The sequence below is a fragment of the Piliocolobus tephrosceles genome, chromosome 8, assembly GCF_002776525.5.
Source record: "Piliocolobus tephrosceles isolate RC106 chromosome 8, ASM277652v3, whole genome shotgun sequence".
NCBI lineage: Eukaryota > Metazoa > Chordata > Mammalia > Primates > Cercopithecidae > Piliocolobus > Piliocolobus tephrosceles.
This window is the reverse complement of record NC_045441.1, coordinates 134,983,928-135,003,091: the sequence shown is the minus strand read 5'-3', so window position 1 is coordinate 135,003,091 and position 19,164 is coordinate 134,983,928. Positions and strand designations below refer to the sequence as shown.

Below are 19,164 nucleotides of genomic sequence, written 5' to 3'. Positions count from 1 at the left end.
TGACCAAATCATGAGTTCTTCAGTTGGTTGGCATTAAAAACATTCAGCTAATATAATCTTTCTCATAATCTAAAAACCTGATAGTCATATTTTATTTTCCAGACATATTTTTATTTGAACAAAAAAAGTTTCAAATACACTATGTAAAAATTTACATTTTAAATTAGAATTTATTAGCAATTAAGCAATTTAATGCATCACAGGCCATTATTTAACATGTACTTAATAAATTTTTTAAAAAGACCCATAAAATATGCTATAATTTCACTATGTGACATAATTAGGCTGAAAATTTTTCATGTAGTTCTGTTTATGAATTTTTGCCCAATGTCTGAAAAAGACATATATATATATAAATAAAATATATATACACACACAGTCTGTACTTATGTTACTTAATAATTTGGTTCCCGTTAAGAGGCGACTGCTTAGAAAAATGAGTTAACAGTGATAAAATTTAATCCACAGGTGTTTTCTGCTAATTCAAAATAACTACTTGAGTCTATGATACAGAAGTGACAATAAACACCTTTAATTTTTTTTTTTTTTTTTAGTTTTACTTTAAGTTCTGGGATACATGTGCAGAACGTGAAGGTTTGTTACATATGTATACATATGCCATAGTGGTTTGCTGCACCCATCATCCCGTCATCTACATTAGGTATTTATCCTAATGCTCTCCCTCCCGTAGCCCTCCACCCCCAACAGGCCCTGTGTGTGATGTTCCCCTCCCTGTGTCCGTGTGTTCTCACTGTTGACCTCCCACTTATGAGTGAGAACATGCAATGCTTGGTTTTCTGTTCCTGTGTCAGTTTGCTGAGAATGATGGTTTCCAGCTTCATCCATGTCTCTGCAAAGGACATGAACTCCTTTTTCACGCCTGCATAGTATTCCATGGTGTGGACATGTCACTTTTTATTTATCCAATCATTGATGGGCATTTGGGTTGGTTTCAAGCCTTTGCTATTAAAAGTAGAAGCACCTTTAATTTTAAGAGAATTTTCTTAGAGGTATTATTTTATTTGGCATATCATGGTATTTCACCACTTAATGGACTGTTTTTTAACAATACAAACTGTGCATATTAATTTTTTCCATGTATTCCTTTCAAATAATACCATAATTAAACAGCATAGATGACATTATAACAGTAAATACAAATTATGAGTCCAGGTAAGATTTTCCTTTTCAAATACTATTTCAATATGACATCTAATGCATAGAGGTGAGCAAACCCTTGCTGAATTTAATTAAACTTTATATAACTTGATTCCATCTTAGATGTCCCACACAACACAGGTTTAGTGACTCTGACAGTGCATATGCAGGTCACACCTCTATTGCCTGCCATTTTCTATGAGTCACATTCCCAGATCACCATCCCAGTGCAGATGAAGAAGGGTGTGAATGTATTAGAAAATGTAAGGAAAAACTTATATATGTTTGGGGAATTTTTCCTGGTAAAAGTATTCTCAGGATCTAATTTCACCTCTTTCCTAAACATAAAAACATTAAAGCATATATCACTATTTATGTTTATGAGGGTATTTCAAGCAAACCTAAATCATAAGGTAAATACAGAATATGGCCCCCAGGAGCTCCTCTGTATTTTTTCAACATTTTTACAGTATACCAAAAATATGTGATCTTCAGCAAGCAAATTCAGAGCCAACAACCACATCTTTGTATCTAGATTCCCTACTATCAGGGGAGGCTTTAAAATCTGCAGTGTCATAAAAAAATCAGTTACTTCAAGCTGTTATTATGAATAGCTGCCTCTAAAGTGAACTAAAGAAAAGTTTAAGAAGATGTTTTTCAAAACTTACAATTGAGGAAATAATTAACTTTGTCTTCTAAGTGCAAATTCTTTGTTGGAGAGAAAAATTGGTTTAAAACATTTAACCTTCATGATTTTACAGAAGGATCATGAAGTAACAGCCAACTAAAGGTATATATAATTTACTAAATAGTTACATGGACAGGATGAAATTGGATGTGTACTGGCTAAAAGTTTGTAAATAGGCTGTATTTTAAGTGACGATGTTATTTACTACAGATAAATAAATGGTATTCTAAGCATCTCTATAAAATAATACCCCTAATAGCACTCGATAGGAATATGAATGAATGAATGAATGGATGGATGAATGAGAGGGTTTGGAAGTCCTAACCAGAATAACGCCAAATCTTCAACTCAATATCAAATAGAAAAAACCAGTCTTATTCTTTACTGGTTTCTAAACTATGCAGAAATTATTTCATGTTCATTTAGTTTAATATCAATCTTATTGTTGGCAATTTCAATATGTTTGTGGTTTTAGTGAGTACAGTAAATGTCAGTCCCTTCTCTGAGTTCTAGATTAGAAAATAATTCACAGAGAGGAAATAACATTCTTTATATAAGTATTGCTGATACAAAAGAATAAGGCTTACATGTGTGATACAGTGGGATTCATTAACCTTATTTCTAAAATTAAACAGAGTCTCAAGCCATAGGAAGAACCAAACACCATAAGTCTCTTGGTGCTATCACTATTAGTGCAGAGGCAAAGCCTACTTTTATCTATCGTTCAGCAGAATCTATTCTTTCTGCAGGCAGCCTGGAAGGAGAAAGCAGGCGCTAAGCTAAGCACATCTAGGTAATTTTACCATAGTCACCAAACAGATAAGTAACTCAACCTAACATAGGAAGGAATGAATGAACTGTAGACATAGACTCTAAGAGTGTGATAGATGGACTTTTCTTCCCATAAAAGGAACTGTTAGGATGGAGAAAGAGGAAGCACCTCCACATTCCAACATCCTTATCTGCTCAGAACTAAAACATATAGGTTCTATAGAGCCCAGGAGATGGGAAAATCCAGTGTTTTAGTGAATCACTCTGTTACAAGTATTCTTTTCAAGGCTTTCATTTGAAAATGAACAGCTGTATACAAATGATTGCATCATTATTCTTATTTATTAAAATGGCAAAAATAAGCATATAATTTATTCAGCAGCCCAATATTAGTTGGTTGTAGAAATATACCTTATGTTTCTGATAACTACTTATCTTAAAATATGCATCTCTCTAGAAACAGAAAACAGCCAGTTTCAGATACTTGTATAGATATAAATGTAAAATTTTATTTTATTTCACACAATACTGGTTTTGAGGCTTAAAATTACTATATACCCTGTTTCATACTTTGCAAGTAGTAAAGCACTTCTCAAATCAGGACTAGATATGGGAAAATCTTTTTTTTTTTTTTTTTTTTTTTTTTTTGAGACGGGGTCTTGCTCTGTCGCCCAGGCTGGAGTGCAGTGGCCGGATCTCAGCTCACTGCAAGCTCCGCCTCCAGGGTTCACGCCATTCTCCTGCCTCAGCCTCCGGAGTAGCTGGGACTACAGGCGCCCGCCACCTCGCCCGCCTAGTTTTTTGTATTTTTTAGTAGAGACGGGGTTTCACCAGGTTAGCCAGGATGGTCTCGATCTCCTGACCTCGTGATCCACCCGTCTCGGCCTCCCAAAGTGCTGGGATTACAGGCTTGAGCCACCGCGCCCGGCCCGGGAAAATCTTTAATGTACATGTTTTATTTCTTCATCCCACTGACATCAATCACTAAACAGACAACTTGCCCAAGTTGGATCTCCATATGTTTAATATTTTAAAGAAAAGCACATTTGAATTAAGAATTTCTGAGCCTAGAACTCTCCTTATTCTGTATACCATTTACAACAAATACGAAAATCTACTTCTTAAAAAGAAAAGACAAGTGTAGACATGTCACATTTCTTTTCTTTCAATCATAAAAAAGATTCACAAGACAAGAAGCTTTCTGTAAACTTTAAGAGATTTGATTAAGTTTTTGTCTAGAAGAATTTACTAATAAGGAATAGTAAATTAAATCTAAAAGAAATTATACAACTTGAAAGGTTTTGCCACTTAAAATAGACAAAAAACATATATCATCATACATTTCTTAACAATAAGGATATACTTTGAGAAGTGAATCCTTAGGCAATTTTGTCCTTGTGCCAACATCATAGAGTACACAATCACAAACCTAGATAGTATAGCCTACTACACACATAGCATAGACTGTATGGTATGGGCTGTTGCTTCTGGGCTACAAAACTGTACTGCATGTTATTATCCTGAATACTATAGGCAATTATAACACAATGCCTATTTGTGTATCTCATCACATCTAAACATAGAAAAGATACAGTCAAAATATAAAATACAAGATGAAAAATGTCACACCTCTATATGACAGCTCCATTATAATTTTATGGAACCACCATCATGCATGTGGTCCATCCCTGAACTGAAATGTCATTATGGGACACATAACTGCAAGATTTAAAATATGATATGTACCACACAACTTTGATATCATCTAAAATGATATGTTGTAGGTTTATAACTGCACAAAGGTTAATAAGACCTAAATTAAATTTGTGGATTAATTTTTTTACCCGATTTTGCCATATATTGATGGTAAAGAGTAAAATTTGAACAATGATTTTCATTTCCTGAATATCTGTGCCTAGAATAAAATCGAGATTATATATTTCTCTCCAATTAGTTGATAATAACATTATTAGTTTGTGTTAAGTAAATAATGTACTACACTCTATCAACCAATGAATTTTGCTTGCCTAAAGCTCATTTTAAGTTTAAATTGTTTTTATTAAGACAAATTCATTACTATGTTCAAGGTCTCTATAAACCAGCAGTATTTGTTTTTATGTGCATTTTCATATTTTACATTTAAAATATACCATTTGGGGAGAAGTATATGAATTGAGGAAGAGAAAATAGACTAATATACTATTGCTTAATATTGTTGCATTAGTTACTTAAAATAATTGCACTGGAAAAGACCTCTCTGTAAACTTGTAAACAACTTAAATCCCTTGAATGGTGTTTTAGAAAATATATTTTTACATATAATATTTAATATATGTGATATATTAAATATGTATATATGTACTTTATAACAGGTATTCAAATGTTTTTATCAAATATGTACATACAAATACATATATATTTATACACACATATGAATGTGTGTGTATATATACACATATATGAATGTGTATGTATATATACACATGTATAAAATCATATTTGATAGAGAATATTTGAATCAATTCAAAACACATTTCCCAAATGTGATGGTCATGAAATCATAGGTTAATAGTTCTACAAAATGATGTAAATTAGCCTTTATGAGAGATCATTTATCTCAGTGAAAATTCAGTTAACTCTAAAAAGTGAATTTATTAAACGCTAGCTTGAACTCCTCATCATTTAGAACTGTACCGTCAGGGTCTTTATAATATGTTCAAATAAATGCAACTCCCTAAGAGTAAAAGATTTTCTTTAAACTTCCCACGTGTGTCCCATGTATCTACATTTACAGAAAGGAAAGATACACGATTCGTTCCATCAGCTCAGCAGCAGTTCATTTTCACTATCTGCAAAGAAATTAGATTATATTTTTACATAACCATAGTGATGAGCTTTGTTTTCAAGTTTATTCTAGTCTGCTTGTACAGCACATAGTATTAACAGTTTTTATATGTGTGTCAACAGAGAAAAAGAAGTAAGTCATAAGCAAATACATATTTGAAATGCATTTGTTGTGAAATAAATATCTTCTGTCCCTCATATTAAAAAGGTATTTAGGAACAGAAAGTTTTAGCATACTCATTACATTTAAAAAATGTGTACCAAAGAAAAATGATAGTTCTAGATTTTCATGCTACTTTTTGTCTTGTGATGACCTCTCCTGGTTGAGTTGCTCATTATCTTAGATTCAAGTAGTTTCCATCCTTTTCTCCTTTGAATGTTTTTGGTATTAAGAATATAACTATCATACTTTCCTTCAGAGCTACATATAAAGTAAATAAACATGTTCATTAATGTAAAGTACAATTGATATTTAAAGTACTGAATCCATGAAGCTCATTCTAATCAATAAAGTTCTGTAGCATCCTTATTATCTAATTCATTTCCAGGATATAGTGCAACTTTGCATTTTGGTCACACAGTTTAAATTCAAACAAAATAAAAAGCCACCTTAATTAAGTCATTATACATTTTTAAACAATAGAGAATAAAAGCCAAGTTAATAAAAAATCTTAATGGCTGTAACTATTAACTATCTTAAAAGTAATTGTTTTTCTATGTTCTCTGTCTTCAAATTCTAACTAAAAAGTTAACAACTCAGAAAATATTTCTGAAATAACAACTTTTTCTATCTTAAAATGTATTAACCCAATGGCTGCCAGTGTTCCATTTGCTACACATGGCAAATGTTTCAGATGGACCCATCATAATTAAAGTATACAGAGTGATGAAACACGGAACCCAGGAAAAACCCTGGATATGAGGACCTTCAATCACTGAAGAGAATACATTTAACATATAACGAGTTTATTTTCCAGTAAAAGTGGTAGGAAATTCTACATAACCAGACCTTGAAACGGAAACAGAAATTTCATCAAACTAGTTTCCCAATGATAGAGTTACATATTTGTGTAAATATCAACAGCAAGCATTATATCCCCATAATTTCTGTTTAAATTTATAAAATTGACATAAATATTAACAATATTTAACTCTTTGTGATTTAACTTGTGTTATAAATAATGCTATACAATGTTTTCAAGTTCATTACAAACTTAGATTGCCAGTTTTTCTCCTTATCTTTAAATATTGTGAGAAAAGAAAAGCTAATACTGTACTTACGAAGATATGTCAAAACAGTAATACTGACTCATCACAGGATACTATATAGTAGATTCCTTACTGCAACTTAAAATGTCCTTTTTCAATGCTATTCCTGTTGATATTTACCACCATAATAAGAACATTATTATCAAAGATGTATTAATATATCCCAAAATCTTATAAACAAAGAGAAGACTACTTCGCATATGATGAGCTCTGGAAAATATTAAACTTTTTTTTTCCTAAATGGACAAAAAAAACACAAACAAAAACACAAAAAAAAAAAAAAAACTTCCTTTTAAACGCTGAAATCTCCATGATAATTCTTTACCAACTTACTCATTCTCAGAAACAAGTATGCGCTTATGAATATTATCCGAAGATTCCTATAGGCAGTCTTTCTAGTGTTTAACTCTTTCTTAACCAAAGGAACAATCACGCATTTCCTCTCTACATGCACAGTATGCACTTCTAAAGGAATGCAGAAAATGGGCCAGAATCTTCCATTTCTTTCTAAACCTCGTGAAAATACGGCAGTCTTACACACACACACACGCACGCACACGCACACAGTTGATTAAAATGCAGAGATATACATATTGAATAGAATTACTTTCCTGAAAACTCTATTAGGAATCTGCTTATTACTACATTAACGACGCTTTGCACTGAGTGTCCCAAGTCCCGTACTGCATCAGTCATATCCATGATATCAAAGTATCAAAGAATTAAAGCAATTTCAGTTACAATTTCACTGCCTTCCATTTTAATAAGCAAGTACTAAATGGGCATTAACTTTTTAAGGGGACGGGAGAGGCTAAAGAGGCTCTATAGGTGCCCAAACTGTTTAAAATATGCTCCTCTTGTTAACCTCAACCCCGTGCTCGTTAAGTTATAACCATAAATAAAAATAAGAAACTTGGTTTTGCCATGGTCTTCACTTTTCATTCACTGACCTGCCTAACCCAAATGCAGTTAACACTCCCTGCACAAACAACTCCTAAGAAGCTGCCATCTGTCTACACCAGTCTCTCTAGCCAAGCTCTTGCCAACCCATCACCAAGACCAGGAACAACTTTCCAGAAACATCACCAGCGTCACAACCCTGTCTCTTCTAAAACAGAAACGCTGGGTTTCGAGTTTGTCTACTGCAGTGGCTGCAAGTGTGTGACAGCGGAGACACACACATATCAGGGTGCGAGCACTGCGATGTACTTCGGAGTTGATACCCTGGTGCCAAACATCAATGCCGCACTGAAACTGCTCCAGCGCAGAGCGAGGAGACGGCTACTTACGGGACGTGGAGGGAGCCGTCCAGACTCTGCAGAGGCAGCTGCTGACAATCCACAGCAGGAGCACTGCCCCGCAGCCGGCGCGCGGAGCCGCCAGCATCCTTCGCCTCCCGGCCGGCGGCGCTCCAAGAGCTCGTTGCGGAGATGCAGTCCGTCTCTCCGTAGGGTTCTTGAAGGGAGATGGGCTGTCCTCAAATACGCGAGCAAGCCAAGCCCCTCCCGCTTCCTCTTCTCCCCTCACCCGCCTCCAGGCTCCAGTTTTTCTGGGTTTGGAGCAGCAGGGGTGTCTCAGCCTTCGTTCTCCCTCCGTGCGGGTATTGCCTCTTGCACTGTATGCCAGTGCAGTGCCGGGGGAGGAAATTCAAACCAAGAAGGCAAAGGAGGGGGAAGAGAGGAGGAGACGGACGCCTACCCCGCCCTCTCCTCGGAAAAAAAAAAAAAAAATCACCAAAGACGGGGGAGGGGGGTAATCAGAAGAGCGGAGGCTGCAGAAGAGGAAGGCAGAGCGACGGGGACGGTGGTGCTGCTGTTGCCACTGCGGGAGAGCGCTCCCTCCGCCGCCGGGCAGCGTGACTCGGGGGCTTTCCAGTCGCCCGTCAGCTCACATGGAGAGCTTGTGTATGTGGGGAGCGCGCAGCGCAGCTGGGGCGCACGCACGGCCTCAGCGCTGCGCGGCGCGGGGAAGCATCTCCCGAGCGGCGGAGCGCGAGCAGCGGCAACGGCGGCGGAGAGCAGGAGACGCCGCCGCCGCCAGAGCCTGCGAGCCCGGGCGGCGAGCGAGGCGGAGGGAAGCCCTCCCTTCGCTTCCCTTCTCGGTCCCCTCCTCGGCTCCTCCTCCGCCTCCGCCTCCTCCTCCTCTTCCTCTTCCTTACCGTACCCCTCTGGCTGTCAAAACCCTTCTGCCCTGCCCTGGCCTCGTTTGAAAGCAAAAGGGAGACTGAGCCGACCGGCCGGGGCCGATCAGCTGGGCGGGGGCGAAGGAAGGAGGCGCGCGCGTCTCCCTTGGCGGGAGGTGATGCTGTCCGCGGTGCTGAAGTTGGGGATTTGCCGTGTAATCCTAGAACCCTGCTCCAAACCTGGCTGCTCCCCACCTGGTTGCAGGAAGGAGAACACCCTCTCTCGGATGCCTTCTCTTTGCCTTCTCTCCTCCCCTTCAGATAGAGATGGTACAGGCTCCTGGAGCTCCGGCCCCCCGGGAACCACAATCAGGCGTCCGACAGTCAGGTCTTCCGAGTGGTCCTAACACCAAGTGACGGTACTAAACATCCTGACCGACTGGAGCAGCGAGAGAGGACTGCAGATGCCGTTAATGCACATGTTTTCGATATGTAATTAATTCATACTCATATATATGCACACGTACACCAAACACACGCTGCTGCCAGGAGAGACTACACTAAGGCAAACACGCATACAAACACAAACACAAAACGGAAATACATAAGCAGGCATATGGGTAAGTACTTCAAGGTACCTGAGGCATTGCAAGCACTAAGAATTAAGGATGTTTAGAGAGACCTAGATTCTCTATTCACATTTAGATAATTTTAATAATAATTATCAAGCTCTTCTCCCAGCTCACAGCTCTTCACACTCTACACTCCATATGTTTTTCTTCCATCTAGTCTACTTGAAGTATTTGAATTCTTATGTCTCTGTGGAGCCAAGCATTCCACTGACTTTACTGACACAATTAAAAATTATTGGTCATCCAAATATCTAATGATGTTTGTGGAGGACTGAGTAGGAGTAACCATGTCTTTCAATGTTATGCAACGAATAAGCATTTGCCTTTAAAGGTAAATAGAAAATTTATGGAGACTTGCCTACTCCTGGAGTAAACTGAGTTTTAAACGTCATTGTTTGGTCTTAGAAAGTTCTACTGTATATAGTACTGTGTATTCACTGCATAATTAATGTGGTGTTAATGGGACTGATTCAGCACTTTTTATTTGATCTTTGTTTCTTGTTGATTTAAAAGGATGCTTTCTCCTAGTAAGAACTGCAGATTGGGTACAATATGGAAAATGAAGAAACACACAGATGACTAACGGGAGGTAAACTGCCTCCTCATTCTATAAAATACTCCTGTAAAATAATACAGCAAATGCATCCTTATGGATTATAAAATACCCCTTTGCTATTTGAATTACCACAGACTGTCAAAAGTCAATGACCACTTGCCAAAACACTCCAGTAAAGAACTGCCATCAGCCATTTCTAAGAGCTCAAAGAAACAAGTCATAGGAAAAAATACTGTCAGAAAGCATAACTTTTCAGAATAGTCTATTATTTAACTATGCCTCTCCATTTTAACTATCACACTAATCTCCACTAACATAGCATTAAAGTATTTTCAATAGAAGAAAAAAGGCAACGATTGAAAGCATTACCATTTCAGTAACTCAGTGAATGCTATTCCATGGATATCTCAAGCAGATCTGAAGCAATTCTATTTCCCAGAGTACCAAACTAAAAGACATGCAATAGACATCTATTTAATTATTTTGTAACAGAAAATGATATACCTGAGGGTGTATACTTCTCCAAAAAGCATTCTGTTCAGTTTGTAGTCATTTCTCCTAATGAGAAACAACAAAACTCAATTTAATAACACATGTAAATACCTGCACCACCTCTGTGCCATATAGAATGGTCTTATTTCATGCCAGTATGAGCTAAGAGCCTGCTTTAATCTGTTTTCAATGCACTTTGTCAGGTTTGAAAGTTATGTCACATCATTTGTAACAAAACTGCCTTTTCCTTCAATTTGTGTTAATTAGATATGGACATCTGGAACTCAAAATACTTAAAGTCATAAGACTTTAATTGTTGCCAGATCAGAGATTCCCTAGAGTATAATGCTATGTTCTTCCTATCCAACTCCATTAGAGTTTATATTTTCACCATTGTTACAATTAGAATTTAGAGTTAAGCTGCTTCTTCCTTCAGTTATCACTATGACTTTTAGTGAGAAGGTAGGAATTAGTAAGCCTGTTTGTTCTGGTCAAACTACACGGTCCAGCAGAACTGGTAATCCAATAAATGGACTTACAACAGTCCAACCAGGTGTTTATTAGATATGATAAGCATGGAATTTCTTGTTTCTGAGAGTGAATTCATTATTGATATCTATATTACATTGACATTTGCAAATAATTGAAGACAGCTAATAATGAGTTGAACATATGTCTCCTTAGTTGGAAGTAAGGTCAGTTAAAGCTTGAAAGTAGTAAACCTAAGTGGACCAAACATACATACACACAAACCCACCCATCCCTCCCAGCCCCACCTCCCCGAAACACACAGCATGACCAGAAAAGACAGTGGGCAGTTTGCATTACTTTGGAAGTAGAGTAATGGAAATTAAGAAAAGAATAGACATTTTCTCTCTCCCACTGCTCACATCCTCTTTACATCAATAGATTTTTAAAAAATGTTAGCTTGATCCCATGAGTAGTGGTTTCATTAGCAGTATATGCATTCTTTATCTGCATCCCCAATATTAATTGAGTAGCTACTATTATTGGGTTTGGCATTATGCTACATAGAGATTATGCCTATGACCAAGACAGATACTACATTGGTGGTGAGTGATTGGATAAAGGGACCAAAATAAGTCCATATCTTCTTTATGTTAACATTGATTCAAGTAAATCTTGACTGGCTATTTTTTCCCAATATCTTAATACATTCTTAAAATTAATATCCTCAACAAATATTAAAAATATTGTTATCACAATCATCATTATTATTTCAGAGTTCTGTAAATAGTCTGCCACAAGGTAAATTATCTCAAAAGTCTGCCCAAATTTTGGAACTTAAGTGAAAAAAGGAGTTAAAATATTTCAGTCTTAACACTTTGAAGTGATTGCATGAAGCACCGGAAAAATTCAGGAATTTTCATTAGGTTAAAAAAAAATGGTATATATCTAGGTGAGTGCCTAGGAGTAGAATTTCCTTCTGTAAAGGAAGCTGTCCAACTATGCCCAGAAATCAGTGAATGCCTGCTGAAAAGTCGGTCAAATTAGAGTAGATATATTTGCCAGTCTGATTGCACCCTGTAAGAAGGCTTTAGCACTTGCTTCTCTGAAAATATACAAGAATCCTGGAATGTTATACTTTAGTGAGCATGAACAGGATGAAGTAAAGTCCCATAGGAAAACCTCTGGTGAGCAGAAAAATCTACCTGGATTTTGGGCCTTTGGCCCTGATAATTGTCCCTGGGCACTGTGAGATACTTCACATCATAATCAAATATCAATTAAAATGCCATAATGAGGAAGATACATAAACTCAAAGGGACTTCCAAAATTTCACTTTATTTTGAAGGTCTCAGGGAAATGCCTGACACTTAGTGTTATTTGGACTAAACACCTTAAATATATTGGTGAAGAAACAATTCATGTTTCGGCTGTTTAATGTTAGTAGGAAAGGTAAAGACAGCAAAGGGTGGTCTTAATGCACTGCTAAACATACTTTCAATTAATATAAGAAACTGGGAGGAAAAATGGTGAAACTAATTTGTGTATTTAGAATATAAAACTTGACCTTAATATTTATTGCATTCTTCATGTTTTGCGGGGTGAGGTGGGGGTCACAGCCTAGCTCTGTCGCCCAGATATTAAGTGCATTTCTTTTGAGTGTCATAATCACGTAGAAATTAGGAAGAACCAGACAGTCATTCAGGAAGCAAGTTAGAGTGGGAGGGAACTGAGCCTGGTCTCTGGGATTTGTGTATTGGCTTACAAACTCTTTGTGTGACCTTACTCACATGATGAATGCTTTCATTTTCTCACCTATAAGATCAGAGTAGTATTTATACCCATAAAATTTGATTACTTGGAGAATTAAACATAATTTATATATTATACTGGGCACAGAAAGTGTTCTCTACAGAGTAACTACTGGTACTATTATTATTAACCAGATAAATTAATATACCTCGAAGTTCTAAACTGAAGTTCTAGAATCTTAAGTTTATCCCTCAATATATTCATATTGCAAAATCATTTAGACTTTTTTCTGGATTAAAAAATCTTCTGTCAATGAGAAGTTATTTCAAATTGTCTGAATATTAAGATCAATTTATGTATTAATGTGAAAGCAGTGTGAAAAAATAAAATGCATATTGGGATAAAATTTTGGAAATGCATTTGGAATTTGAAAGAACTATGAGAACGTATGGTCTATAGAAATATAAGGCAAGGTGTGGGGCTTGTGAACTGAGGTACATGTTTTCCAACAAAGATCACTTGTTAAGATTTTGAAAATTACCTTTATTTCAATTAAAAGAGAGAAAAATAGAGTTGTTTGAAATTATTCTAAGCATTAAAATATTACTACTCCATTGAGACTAGACGTATAGACTGTCTAAGCAACAAAGAGGACCCATTTCCTAAAGCAATAGTTTCAGGAGTTGAAGGAGAGGGGAGAAAAAGGCCTTTAAGTGTTATAGGCTGGTTACAGAGAGGCAGTTAGGCTCTCAGAATTGCAGTTCCAGAAGTGGTTGCTGCTGAAATATTCGATTGTATGAGTGGATTGTTTCCTGAAAAATCCAGGATTCAGTTGGACTGTAGTTGGTCTAATCACTACATCTACCCAAAGTAGACTGCCTACAGCAGGCTTTAGGAACTAGGACTTGTTACAGTATGACCAGCTCACAGTTTGCAATGTATCATCAAAGATTTGTTTTAATGCAAAAGACTAAACTATAATAGGAAGACTGTTGAGTACGTTTATGAAGCACAGTCTTATGGGCAAGGGCTTGAAGACCTTTAGATTTTATAACACAGATCATTTGATTTGATAGAATTGAGTAATGTGTCTGAATCACATAGGCCAGTGTAGATTTTGCTGACTTTTGTGTAAAATTTGTGATATGAGTAGCTAGGCTGTGGAAAGTATCTTAGTCTGAATTTAGAGATGTATGCTATTACTACTTTAAAAGCAGATTATGTGAAGTTTTATGTGGACTTTTCTTGTCAGTCAAGTCATTTAAACTTTTATCCTTCTAGTGATGTCATGATTATACATTTTAGACCACAGGGAATTGGGTAGAATTTACTCCCAAATAGGAGATCAGTAAGTCCACAGAAAATATTTGGGTTAATAAACATCAAGAGTGAATATGATTTCATCTCAGGGGAACGAGGGTGAGTGAGAGCATAGAAGAGGAGATGGATGAAATTCCATGAAGAATTGGGCAACAGCCTTCATTCCAAATACAATTTATTTGATTTGGATTAGAGATAGAAATGACTTGAACTGGAGGGTTATGTCTATGTCTGCGACTTCCTCTTGGAATGGGGCCTGTCAAATCTTTTTGGTAGTAAGGGAATACAGAGGTGCGTATTGAAATAGCAAATGAAAACAATAGTCATGACCATTAGATTTCAGCCCTGGGATATTATCTGGTTCTTAATAATGAGGGAGAGGTATTGTGATACTTTATTCAGGTATTTAAGAGGAGATGAGCTTGTATGTAGAGAACAAATGTAAATAAAATTAAAAATGATTTGTGAGGACTACAGAAAGAAAAAAAGGCAGTAGCTGATACAGACAATCATCTTTGGTCTAAGTGGAACTAGAGAAATATTGTGAAATGCTCCAAATCTACTTAATGTTGACACACATGTATGGTACTTCATTTGGTTTCTAAGAAAACCTATAAAATCCTCAAACTTTCAAAATAGTGTGAGACTGATGATAATGAATCTTGTGTAGATAGCCTTGGGAAGGATGCAGAGTTGTTTTATTTGGGGCAAAAGATGGATTTAGACATTTAACAAACAAGTTTGCCTAAATTGTCATATTCTAGAAAAAAAATTCAGCAACTCAGTGGGATAAAAAGGAAGATGGAATTAGGATGGTGATAGACAAAATATATTTGAAAGAAGGGAGTTCATCTAGAAGAACTCACAGACTTTGTCTTTTTCTAGGGTTGATTAAAGTGTATCATTCCGCCTCACCCTCAAGGAGATATTCTGGACCAAGATCAACTATAGTATCTTCAGTTGACTTAAGGAGAGAAAACCCTTGCACTAAGAAGCTTTTAGTGTCAGTAAAGACAAATGGTACACTCCAGCCATATTGAATATTAGGGCTGGTGCTATATGCTCTGTCTAGAAAAGAATAAGCTCATTTCTGAGATGTAGAGTCTAAGATGATGCTGGCAGGTCCCATTTTCTTTATAGTTAATGTTCTTCTAGACATGTAGCAAATTGGAGAGTACATAGTTTTAATGGGGTTCATGTGAAAGCCAAAAATCAACTTTTAGTAGCAGCAACATCATTTACAACAAATAAAGGTTAAGAAAATGTACCACCTAGCAAATAAATTATAAACACTTAACCCAGTTTTAGGAGATGGTTTCTGTCTTAGAAAAAAAGACAATAAAATGGGTGGCTTATAAACAACAAGAATTTATTTTTCAGTTTTGGAGACTGAGAAGTTCAAGATTAATGTGCCTGCAGATGTGACGTCTGGTGAGAACTTGTCTCTCATAAATGGTACCTCCTAGCTGTGTCCTCTGTTGGTAGAAGAATAAAAATTCTCCTAGGCCACTTTCATAAGGACACTAATCCCCACGTGTGTTCTGACCTCATAATGGATCCAACTGCCAAACACCTCATCTTCTAATAGTATTAACTTGAGGCTTAGGATTTCAAGATATGACATCTGAGGGTACATATTCAGACTACAGTAATTTCCAAATTATTATCTCTTTACATTCCACACAATATGATGTCTGCTTGTTGAATGTCCAAACATCTGAGATCCTCAATGTTTTCCTAGAATATTTCTTGGAATTTCATATTCAATTTTCCTCATTAGTTTTTGAAAATGCTAGATCTAGTGACAAAGTTGAATGACATTAGGTAGCATCCAAAACCCAATCCAGTGATTAGACTGAAGTCAGCAGTCAGACAGACCAGAAAAAATAATATAACAAACAGGGCACATTATTCTGGAGAATTTGGACATTTTAAGAGCAAAGTAGACAATCAACAGAACAAATGATCATTTATTGTTCACATGGTAGGAGTCGACATTATTGTTTTGAAACTAAAGATTACCAAAAATATTTTTTTATCAGCAAAGATAAATTGATTTAAATCTCTCTACAAATTTTATTTACTATATCCTCAATTTGCAATAGTGGAGCTATATAGTGCAGCAAAATTTGAGATGATAATTACTGCCTAAATGTTTTAAGCTAGTTTGCATAGTTACTGCCAAAACATTTACAGTTTACTTCCATAGTTCTTACTGCACCCAATTTCATGTAAGCATGCACCCTGCCATCAAACAATAGGAAACTCGAAGTCTTCTTTTACTTTTGCAGAGCTGAAGGCAATTATGGAACCTAAAGTTGTCTTTTATATCAAATACCGCAAACAAATAATAAATTTTACTTCAGTTTGAACTATGTGATGATTATAAAATACATTTCAGAAACGGTTTTAACTATATGCTTTAGTATAAACATGTTTGATTCTTCTTTTCAAAAATGTTTTTCACTTGAATATATAAATTTTAAAGTTCCTCTATTATAGTAATTCTGCTAAGATCCAAATAACTGTGTTATTACAATTGAATGATCATCATGGTAGTTTATGTGATCATATAATAATTAATGATAACTTAGTCTATTGAAATTTCCACTTGATTACCATTTATCCAGGAATAGGGAGGAGAGAGAGGAGATGATTTTTTTCATTTATATCTTGTTTAAGAATATTTCTAATGTATACTAGCTTATATATCTGCTTTAGTATGTTGAGTAGATTGCATGTAATTTAATCTTTCTTTGAGAATTCATTAATTTGATAATGCAATTTATCATTTCAACTTTATGTACTAAAATTGAATTAGATTGAAATATTTCTGATTCCAGAGTTAGTGTGACTGTATGTTAAAATTGCTTTTTCCTACTTCTCTTCATCTCCTTAAATCTTCAAGAGTCCATGGAACAAGTTGAAACTGAGGTTGCTTACCACTTGGAAGGCAACTCTTTAGTCCCCTGAAAGACCAAATAGGAATAAAGCTGTGTCTGAGAGGCAAGAGAGGTGAATGGAGCAAACTCTGCCTGAGATCTTTGGGGCAGGCTGATCTAATTTGGTCAAGAATTAGCCCAAACACTAGGTAGTAATAAACAGTAATTTTTTAAATATTGTCTTGCTTATATTTCTTTGGGACTAGAATGCATGTATAGCTACTCATATAAGTCTAGGCCTCTATTGTCTTAAAAATTTAACTTCAAATATACCATATGTATCCTAATTCAAATTATTTGATCTTATGTCATTTTCATAAATGCCAAGTATGGAAGACAATGCTATTTTTTGTGGCGTTTCAGTTACTGACATTTAGGTAACAACATTTGGTTACTGTAAGGATTATGGACTGACATGTTGGCATTTTCTTTCTTTAGAAGGTTCTGGAACTTTTTGTTCGTCATCTTGGAATCCCTAGCCGAGAATAAAAATAATTTAACAGACATCTATACTGGGAGTGACAGAAACAAGTTAACTATAATTTATTTCCATGTGAATGTGTGAGTGTGGGGGGGATGGCATATCTAACTAAATAAAAGGAAGGGACATGTATCTAATTTTTACAAGGCTATGGATATGATACTCATTATTTTAGGTATAATCTACAAATGTGCTTCACATTTAATCGATAATAAGTAATTTTATATGCTAACACTCCATTATGTAGAACACTTTTTATAGTTATGTAATTTGAGTGTAAAAACCACTATCATCTGCTCTTAACACATTTGAAATAAGACAATGGTCATTCTTACAATTTATGACATCTTGAGTTAACGAGAAGACCTTTCTTCATATTACTTTTTAAATTCATGTACTGTGGAAGTGTTATTCACGTTCACATTGGGGTGAGTAACCAGAAGGATAGGCTCGAGGGAGACTTTTCTGTTTTCTATTCTGCTAGAGCCTATTACTTAAATTCCACCAGAAACAGAGAGGAATGAATTGGGATGGGAATAGTTTAAGCTTATCTTTAGTATACAGTCAGTAAAGTATTCCTAATTGATTAGAATGCAGTTCTTGTTCTAAGTCATTTGTTATTAGTTAACATATGCAATCAAAGTGTCTTAATAAGAATTCTCTCAATTTTATTGACCAAGAAACTGTAAGAACATTTTTTTTCTTCTTGTTAATGTTGGTCCTCTGCTAGGAAAAAATATAGGAAAACTTTACACTAAAATAATCAACTTCACCCTAAAATGATTAACTTGCCTAAGATAACTCTGATTATTGTCCAGTGCCTCTGTACCCAGGAGGGTGAACATATAGAAAATTAAACTGAAATAGGAACAAGATGTTTGGTGACCTCACAAACGTGTTTGTAAAGAACCACAGCTATTGTATGAAATCAATAGTGGCTTCATGCTCTCTCCGCTCAGCCCTCCCCTGGAAAGTCACCACCACCACCACCACATTAAATAAATAGCACAATCTATTGCATCCTTTCTCTCTCATACAGCTTGACATCTTTCTTAGTATACAATTTGCCTGTCATTTACCACTCACTAAGAGACACAATCAGGACTAGTGGAGAAGTGGGGCAAAAGGGAAAAGAAGCACACACTGAGGTGTGCCGGGCTCTCTTCCTGTGGAAATGGCATTGTCATTATTCCCCCTTGACCTCAACGATTTCTAATTTACTAGGTTCACAAAGATGTGTCCTTTCATGATTCAAAAAACCCCTAGCCAGAATGTTCCCAAAGTTCTCATTCGAAAATAAAGTAGGATTTTATACAACTAAATTCAAATTTCAAACCTGAATCCAATGTCCCTGTCTTCAGTGATGAAAATGACAATTGTATTTCCCTAACACTCTGGTGAGGACCTTTCATAATAAGTATAGTATTTAGTTAAATGGCAGGACTGTTCGTCTTTATGGAGACATGCACTGTATTCTGTACCACATCGATATATGATTCACTATGTGAAACGATCACAATAATTCATTTCTCAAATTTCAGTTCTCAACTTAATCTTCCTCCTCTCAGTTCATTCAACATTTGAAGATAGTGTAAAACTTGAAAAATTGCTTTACAATAATTAACAAACTAATTTCCTACTCCAGGTTACTCTGGAAAGAGTCACATAG

At 35.9% G+C, this 19,164-nt stretch overlaps 1 protein-coding gene across 2 annotated transcripts in view; it reads right to left on the bottom strand.

The window, feature by feature from the left end:
* The window catches only part of CNTNAP2 (contactin associated protein 2), a 2,251,282-nt gene extending 2,243,068 nt beyond the window's left edge, over positions 1-8,214 (bottom strand). Inside the window, exon 1 of one of the 2 annotated variants that reach the window (XM_026456367.1) lies at positions 8,020-8,214. In XM_026456367.1, the coding sequence (XP_026312152.1) occupies positions 8,020-8,116 (97 nt within the window). In that variant the 5' untranslated portion in view covers positions 8,117-8,214. The remainder of the gene's footprint in view (positions 1-8,019) is intronic. The other variant, XM_026456368.1, reaches the window with a different exon arrangement.
* Between the last annotated feature and the right edge of the window lie 10,950 nt (positions 8,215-19,164).